The 8924-nt window shown below is 47.4% G+C and overlaps 3 protein-coding genes across 3 annotated transcripts; 2 read left to right on the top strand and 1 right to left on the bottom strand.

Annotated features, from left to right (window-relative positions):
* Window positions 1-262: 262 nt before the first annotated feature.
* Window positions 263-2889, top strand: DEU56DRAFT_750151 (uncharacterized protein; the record flags this gene model as incomplete). Its single annotated transcript, XM_041349512.1, has 8 exons — window positions 263-509; window positions 556-686; window positions 735-923; window positions 976-1142; window positions 1194-1570; window positions 1622-1805; window positions 1889-2211; window positions 2267-2889. The coding sequence occupies 8 exons, from the start codon at window positions 263-265 to the stop codon at window positions 2887-2889; spliced, it is 2241 nt and encodes a 746-aa protein (XP_041200521.1).
* Window positions 2890-4983: 2094 nt separating this feature from the next.
* On the top strand, window positions 4984-6180 carry DEU56DRAFT_714647 (uncharacterized protein; the record flags this gene model as incomplete). Its single annotated transcript, XM_041347563.1, has 5 exons — window positions 4984-5114; window positions 5166-5284; window positions 5337-5539; window positions 5591-5858; window positions 5915-6180. Coding segments are annotated over 5 exons (987 nt in total), but the record flags the coding sequence as incomplete, so codon positions are not given.
* A 1816-nt stretch (window positions 6181-7996) lies between these two features.
* DEU56DRAFT_920550 (uncharacterized protein) lies at window positions 7997-8803 on the bottom strand (the record flags this gene model as incomplete). Its single annotated transcript, XM_041358487.1, has 2 exons — window positions 7997-8657; window positions 8736-8803. 2 exons carry the CDS (start codon window positions 8801-8803, stop codon window positions 7997-7999), a joined length of 729 nt encoding a protein of 242 aa, XP_041200519.1.
* Between the last annotated feature and the right edge of the window lie 121 nt (window positions 8804-8924).

Here is an 8924-nt window from a genome sequence, read left to right as displayed (position 1 = left end):
TTGGTGAATCGAGGAATCAATCTCAATCATGTTTTAGATACACTAGTCACACAGGCCCACAAGCACGACGTGAGCGCCTCAGGATGATGTATGCTCATTGGGACTTGCAGATTCCACAGCTCGCCCGCACCTATCTGCAATGGAAACACAGCAACGAACATGACAGCATGGAATTATCGATGGAGGAGGATGGTCATATATTTCATGTGATTGCGGTTGGAACATTCGGTACGTTACACAACCTATGTACCTATGACATACAATGAATCAAAATCCAGAGCGTGACACTTGTGTTTCCATACATCAGCATCCCGAGGAGCCTGCCAATGCGGCGCTTTTAAGACACGGACTCCTGGGCTGCTCCCCGGTTGAACCGTCTGTGGCTATTGAGGTCCATGCGCTCGAGCTTTACCACAGGCTACGGCGCCGTCATGCACAGCTTAGCATACAAGCCTTTACACGAGCATTATGTGATATTCATAAAGTATGTAACCTCATTTTGTCTTCACGTTGCTAATGCTTATATTTAGGTGAACTATCGCACATGTTTTTGAGAACAATTCTCAATAGCATTTGATGCGTATCTCTCCATTCTCCAGCACATTCGATCGAAAGTCGATGATGCTCTTGGACGTAGTGACGTGGACTGGCGGCTGAAGCACATGTGTCCATGCTGCACTTATGAGGTAAGCCGTCTCATGTCACTTACTACAATCATTTAATTGTGCGTTTAGGTCAATGGTGAAGAGATCCTCAAGCCGAAGATCCTGGCTGCCCATGACGGCAACAATTCCTGCAAGCGAATTGCTAGCGCAGCTCCATCAGATCACCGCAACTTCAACAGTTCATATTTCATTTCTCGTCAAGAAGTTGACCGGTTCAAGGATGAAGTTCAACACCATCAACGTGTCAACCATGACAAGGTCTTTTTTGTTCACTCTGTCGTTGTGCTTATTGATTTCAGTTGAGACCCAGGACGAGGATGTTGATGAGACACTGGCATCCTGCCTAACATGGAAGAGTAGCGCTCCTGATCACAAGAAGAAAGCCGCTGATATTTATGAAACAACTGGGATTTTTGCGTCTGCTTGCCGTCACGGCTTCATTATCAAAGTTTGTGAAATGGTCCGGAGTGGAGAGCTGTGAGTCAGCCTTTGACGTAATTCATCTGATTCTGACGCTTGTAAATGTAGAGCGAAATATCCACTGGCCATCACGAACAGTATGATTGATGCCTATGGCAAAGACATTGGCATGGGCTATGATGTAGGATGTACCTTTGGTGGTATTGTGCGCAACAGCCCTCTCCTCAGCCAGAAAGCCGAAGAAGCTCGGATACAGTTCTGTGTCAATTCATTTCACGGCTACGCTCACAATCGATTATGTCAAGTACAGCACCACCCCCTTTATCTACCTGGTTTTGGCTTAGAGGATCTTGAAACCATGGAGCGCGTGTTCTCGTCATCGAATTCTGTCTCACGTGTTATACGCTATGCATCCAGGTACCACTGGGCGCAATTCCTCGATCTCCACTTTCAACAGTGGGACGAAGACAAATACAGTGAACTCAGTGAGTTTAATCAAGGTTTCACATCACATTCTCGTACTAATACATCATCAGGCAAGTTTCTACTGAACAACTACAGGCAAGCTATTGGCATTATCAAGAAATACAAGGACAAGGTTTCCACGCTCGTCTCGAGCCTTAACCTCTGTGAAGACGATTTCGAATGCTGGATTGAAGAAGAGAAGAATTTTCTGATGGACCTCAAAGATGAACCTGTAGAACATGTGCTTGCATGTTCGTACGTTCAGGCACTAATGGATCTCCAATCTGCCGAGTAAGTGATGTATCTATTTCCGTAACATTGTTTTAAACTTCACGCAGTCAAAAATGGCAAACAATGTCGGATTCATTCAGGAATACGTCACACGCACATGCCATCAATTACGCAGAAGACGTGCAATGGACATCGCGATTGGAAGCGCAACGCCGAGCAGCGTTAGATGGTTTGATGGTCCGCATTCGGGCAGTTGCAGATCTGGAAGATAGGCTCGGCGTCAAAGAGAGATGGACTTCCCAGCATCCTGAATATATGTCAGCACTCAAGCGGATTAGATCTCACAATTTCCGACGTGCGCTTGACAAGCTGCAACAGCTTGTCGTACAGCGTCTACTTGAGCTTTCAAAAGCCAATTTATCGGGCACAGGTAAGTGGCAGGATGACGCACCAATTGGTTTTTGTTTGTTTAACGGTTTCTACAGGTTATAAACTTCGTGTTCACATCGGCAAGGCCATCAAGGCACGAAGCCAGGCCATCCGCAATGCCCTCGATGAATACAATAAGCTAGCACCCTCTATGCTACCCCCTGCGCCGCCACTCGCCTGGAATGATATCGTGAACTATGGGTTTCTGTCTGAGTTTGAGTTGCTCAAACACTCGCATTCTCAACAGGAAGTCTTAACCAAACCCTGGACAGTTCCGGGCAACCGCGAGATCGCGACAATGTATTTCAAGATGAAGCGCTCATACGAGGAGTTGACCCGCCTCAATGTGGAGATTCGTCGATTGCGTACCTTCATCCATGACGAAGGGATATTTCTTCAAGATCGAGTCACTTTTTTACGCGATACAGACCCTCTTCTGGCACATGAAGTAGAAGAATTGAGGGTGCACCTAGCTCGTATCAACGCCACCCACATTATTCGTCTTGACACTATTGAAGCGCTGCCCGAGTTTAGTGGAGTGCGCGGTGCTGGTACCATGACATCTGATGCTGGGCTGGATGAGGATGATGAATCGCCGGAAGACATAGTGGCCGATGATGCTTTCAATGATGATATGATTCGTCTGGCTGAGGTATTGGAAAACATTGCGCTAGATTAAATACTTCGTGTACTTTCATGTGTCGTAGAATGGACTCAATAGTAATGGTTTCTGCAACTCGTCTGTTGTCTGTTGTCCAGGGGGTTTGTTGCGCATTGTCATATTTCATCGCATTGCACAGTACGAGTGTCATGAACCAGTAATGTCCTTACAAGTTGTATGTTACATTATCGCATTTCCTAGAATGAATTTCTCTTTCATCTGTTGATCTTATCAAACTTGAGCTTGAGTCACCCAACACGTGTTTGCCTCACTGCTGCTTGTATTTTAAACCCCACTACTTGCAGGTCAACACAAACAGTGCGAAATGCGAGCCCCATATTCCCCTCCCGCAATCCGTCAGTGGGTGCAATCGCAAGACACCCAGCCACTAAATTGCGACATTGACTGTCAGCGGTTTTCTCGTCGCCGGGGGATTCGCAAAGACAGGGATCAGTCATTCTCTGACACCCTGTCCTTGCACGAACATTTTTGCCTCAATGCAGAAGACCGGAAACTTGCCTTCCATGAGGGTATGTCAGATATAAAAGATGCAGTGCGTATTTGATTCTATATCTACTATCAAGTTTCAACTAACAGTACCAACATTAGGCTACAGGCATGGCTCGCATCGCTGATGCACTCTTCATTGGGTTCGGTCTGCGACCCGAGTGGGATCCAACGCAGCCTCTTCGCACCTCTGATATCACAGTTGATGTTGTTACCACGCGACAGTTCGAGCAGGTTCCTCACTTCAAGCGTGTCGCTGAACGACTACGAGAAACATTTGTTCAGGAAATCGCCATGCTTCACATCTGGCATCTTCAAGACAAGTTGAATAAGGTCACACCTGGACCAGGGTATCGTGTTGACCCAGAGACTCATCGGGTGATGACCAGAAACATTCAGCTTGCTGCAGGACAATCACTCCCCGATGTCGCAACCAATGCAGGCCACGCAGCCCAGCAATCATCAGTCACACCAACTCCCACTCAGCATCGCTCGCAGTCACAGTCACCACACATCGTTTTGACACCTCCCACAGCAAGTTCTCAGCACATTGACCTTATCGAGCCTCGCACATCTCCCAGCACGCATGTTGGCCTGAATGAGCCTCGCCCATCTCATGCACCTCGCCCATCTCCCAGCACTCGCACATCTCCCAGCACTCGCACATCTCGTGCACCTCACACGTCACCCAGCACGCATGTTGGCCTGAATGAGCCTCGCACATCTCGTGCACCTCACACATCTCCTAGCACGCATGTTGGCCTTATTGAGCCTCACTCGCCAATCCAGCGCCGTAGCGGGGGCCTGCGGTACGACCAATGTAATACTGCTATGACTCGTGGAACGGGGGATTCATGGGTGCCACTTGTAGCACCAGCAACTGTATTCGTGCCCACATCTACACCCCCATCATCACGCACTCTGACTCAACATCGCAGTCCTGCTGTCGTTTCCACTGAATCCAGCTCGGATGATAGCTCGGATGATAGTTTGGATGTCTCTGATGTGTCCGCCACTGCTCTGAGTCATAGAGCCCTAGCCGCTCCAAATCATAGCCCTTCTAGCCGCCCATCTTGGATTGTGACACCGCCAGGGTCACCATCTGGAAATCTACAACCCCCGCCAGCTTACTACGTTAATCCTGATATGTCATCCTTCAACTTCACGTTACCGGTACAAGACTTTTTCCGCGCACGTGTTGTGTCACCGAGCACATTATGCTCAATCGACATGATTCTTGATTACGGTGCAGACTGTTGGTATGCTCATTTTGTGGAGGTTGGATTGAGTCATGCAGATGCAATTGAACTGCGCAGCCTAATCATAGAAGGACTTTCTAACGAGGAGCTTGATGTAGTTCTCATTGGTGCTCAGCGTTTGTAAGTAAATTTGCTTAAACGAATTGTGATGCGATATAATCATGTTACGTTTGACTGTTGATATATTTCGCCTTGTCATCCCTGTCCGCTACGTCAAACCGAGTACTAACTTAGCATGTGAAGGTCCGGTGAAGGGTCAAGCTGGATTATTTTTCCTTCTTCAAGTTGTCAAGTTTTGACTTTTCTACTGCGCGTGTACACGACAATGGCTCCTATCACTCAGAAAACGAAAGCTGCGAGGACTCAAGAACAACGGAAGCTTTCAAAGGTGAACTCCGATGCTATGTGGGCCGATATTGAGTCAGGACGCACCGAGTACCTCAAAATCATCGAGTCGCTGGCTGAAAAATACAACATGTTTGTCATTTTTTTGTTTCATTCAGCTTAACCTCACTCCATCTCACACAGGTCAATAGACTGGATGTCAGGTCAGATGTATCTCGGTGGCAAACTTCTAAAGAGAAACCGAACTGCCGGTGTTTTCAACGCCTTTGTACGCAGAAAGATGCATGAACGCAAGGAAAACGGTGAGTACATGTGCGTGATTTATCTAACAGTGATATATTCTATTTCTATTAGGTCTACCCATGGGTCGCGACGCGCTCGCACTTGTCACCAAGCAAGTCAGCAGGTCTGGTGAGTGGAAGAATCTCGACTCCGACGATGAAGACGACCTCCTGAGAGACATGCAAAATGAGAAGGAGATGAAGGCTAATGTTAAAGTAACTGGCCGTGAAGCAGCATCTGACATTGAGAACACGCTGGCTCGTGTTCAGCCAGAGGTAAGGTTTTCCCTCAGCTTTTGCTGGTGTACCACTAATGTCTACTACCAGTTACTCGGCCTCGAGAAGCGTACCGGGTGTAATATTATGTGGATTCTTGCCCGTGGCAAAATCAGCGACTCCTTCATTCCACGTAGCTATGCCTCCGAACCTCTCCAAACAGCATTCCTCCACCTATACAAATCAACCATCGAGTCGGTGGGTATGCAAACCGATGCCTACATTGCATCGGGAGCTGCTGGTGTTATCAAGATGACGACGGGACGCAACACAACGAAGCTACGAGGACAAGTTCGAGAAATGATCCGGGTTGGCATGCGTAAGTCTTCATAAATTTTGTTCATATACATGTGATTGATTGATTCATTGTAATAGATGAAATTTTAACTAAAAATAGAGGCGTCTCCGAGGATTCAGTCCCCAGCGTCGCTTACAACTCATATGATGCCTTCGTCGTCAAATGGGGGGTGGAATTGAGTGGCTGGACAGAGGGCGAAGTCCGGAACCCTGGTAACATCACTTCGTCTGTCGGACTTGCACGTCTGCATGCTGCACTAAAGAACGACGAATGCTATTGGCGTGAGCTTACTCAAGATGAGTGGGAGGCAAAGAAGGAGTCGTTCGAGCAGCAAGTTCTCAACGGCACGATCAAAGGACGCGCTGCACGTTCCGACAAGGGTATCAGTCGAAAGAGAGGTTCAAAACAGACCCATAAAAGTCGCGAGACTGTGAATACTGATGGATCAGAGGACGAGAACAACCAGGAGAATGGAGACGAAGAACCGGAGACGATCAACACACAGGAACAACACCAGGAACTCAATGGCAACCAACGCGAAGACACCCACCTGGAGAACGACATCACTATGACCGATGATATGATGCTGCGACCAGATTCCCTCGGTACTCTTCCTACACCTCCGCTTGATTATGACCTGGATCCCTTTGATCCCGAAGTCCTCCGCATGTTCCTCGAGAGCCAGGATCTTCCCTATGAGCCTTTGCATGGCGCAGGCACCAGCACCCTTACTCCAGCTGATGGTTATGTATTCTAGTGCTTTTTTTCATCTCCTGGCTTTGATATATGAGCTCCTGTTGGCCTTCAAGTTGTTCTCTTGTTTGCACCTAATATATCCTGCATTTCCGTCCTTCTAGTCTATTATATTGTGTATAGTGTTTCTTACATGCTTTATACTAAGAGTCTTACAGAAATAGAACAGTTTTGCACAGTATCTTGAGCTCGTTGTGTCCGACGACGAGCAGCACGGCTGTCAAAACATAAGTCACGGGACTCGTGGGAGACGTTGTTGATCAAACGATAAGTCACGGGACTCGTGGGACGCGTTGTTATTGATCTAATCAATTATTGTTATCTATTTAAGTCACGGGACTCGTGGGACGCGTTGTTATTAATCTAATCATTATCAGGGAGATTATCGTTATCTATTGTTATCTAAATGATCTAATCCCCAGGCTATGTACACCTGAAGTACCGAGGTAACGCTGGTGGTATTGCTGGTGTAGCGGAGTAATGGATTCGAGGGTTATAACCCCCGGAGACCAAATTAGGCACCGAGCTATATAAAGGTGAGATCTTATGTCACTCAGGTGTCCTTCATGCGAGCTCGGGTCAGTAAAACATTACATGTCTCACTACACTAGGCCTGACGGGGCTGCATGAATGGAAGCTTCAGTATCGGAGGCCCTGGATCTTCAATTCAGCTCGGGTCAGTGAGATATGAACAGCTTGCATGGAATCTACATTTTTTCATTGTCGTTGACCCTAGATATTGATTGAAAGGGGTTAGTAGGATCTTTCCAAGCCGTGACTCGCGTTCGTATGTGACACGTGGCCCCGGTGCTCTACCAATGCCATGTCACGGTAGCCCCACAAGTCAGACCACCTGAGTGACATAAGATCTCACCTTTATATAGCTCGGTGCCTAATTTGGTCTCCGGGGGTTATAACCCTCGAATCCATTACTCCGCTACACCAGCAATACCACCAGCGTTACCTCGGTACTTCAGGTGTACATAGCCTGGGGATTAGATCATTTAGATAACAATAGATAACGATAATCTCCCTGATAATGATTAGATTAATAACAACGCGTCCCACGAGTCCCGTGACTTAAATAGATAACAATAATTGATTAGATCAATAACAACGCGTCCCACGAGTCCCGTGACTTATCGTTTGATCAACAACGTCTCCCACGAGTCCCGTGACTTATGTTTTGACAGCCGTGCTGCTCGTCGTCGGACACAACGAGCTCAAGATACTGTGCAAAACTGTTCTATTTCTGTAAGACTCTTAGTATAAAGCATGTAAGAAACACTATACACAATATAATAGACTAGAAGGACGGAAATGCAGGATATATTAGGTGCAAACAAGAGAACAACTTGAAGGCCAACAGGAGCTCATATATCAAAGCCAGGAGATGAAAAAAAGCACTAGAATACATAACCATCAGCTGGAGTAAGGGTGCTGGTGCCTGCGCCATGCAAAGGCTCATAGGGAAGATCCTGGCTCTCGAGGAACATGCGGAGGACTTCGGGATCAAAGGGATCCAGGTCATAATCAAGCGGAGGTGTAGGAAGAGTACCGAGGGAATCTGGTCGCAGCATCATATCATCGGTCATAGTGATGTCGTTCTCCAGGTGGGTGTCTTCGCGTTGGTTGCCATTGAGTTCCTGGTGTTGTTCCTGTGTGTTGATCGTCTCCGGTTCTTCGTCTCCATTCTCCTGGTTGTTCTCGTCCTCTGATCCATCAGTATTCACAGTCTCGCGACTTTTATGGGTCTGTTTTGAACCTCTCTTTCGACTGATACCCTTGTCGGAACGTGCAGCGCGTCCTTTGATCGTGCCGTTGAGAACTTGCTGCTCGAACGACTCCTTCTTTGCCTCCCACTCATCTTGAGTAAGCTCACGCCAATAGCATTCGTCGTTCTTTAGTGCAGCATCAGACGTGCAAGTCCGACAGACGAAGTGATGTTGACAGGGGTTCCGGACTTCGCCCTCTGTCAGCCACTCAATTCCACCCCCCATTTGACGACGAAGGCAAGTCATAATGAGTTGGTAAGCCACGCTGGGGACTGAATCCTCGGAGACGCCTCTATTTTAGTTAAAATTTCATCTATTACAATGAATCAATCAATCACATGTATATGAACAAAATTTTATGAAGACTTACGAATGCCAACCCGGGATCATTTCTCGAACTTGTCCTCGTAGCTTCGTTGTGTTGCGTCCCGTCGTCATCTTGATAACACCAGCAGCTCCCGATGCAAATGGTAGGCATCGGTTTGCATCCCACCTGACTCGATGGTTGATTTGTTAGAGGTGGAGGAATGCTGTTTGGAGAGGTTCGGAGGCATAGCTA

Source organism: Suillus clintonianus, assembly GCF_016758775.1.
Source record: "Suillus clintonianus strain FC179 chromosome Unknown DEU56scaffold_270, whole genome shotgun sequence".
Taxonomy (NCBI): Eukaryota; Fungi; Basidiomycota; class Agaricomycetes; order Boletales; family Suillaceae; genus Suillus; species Suillus clintonianus.
This window is presented reverse-complemented; position numbering and strand designations above follow the sequence as displayed.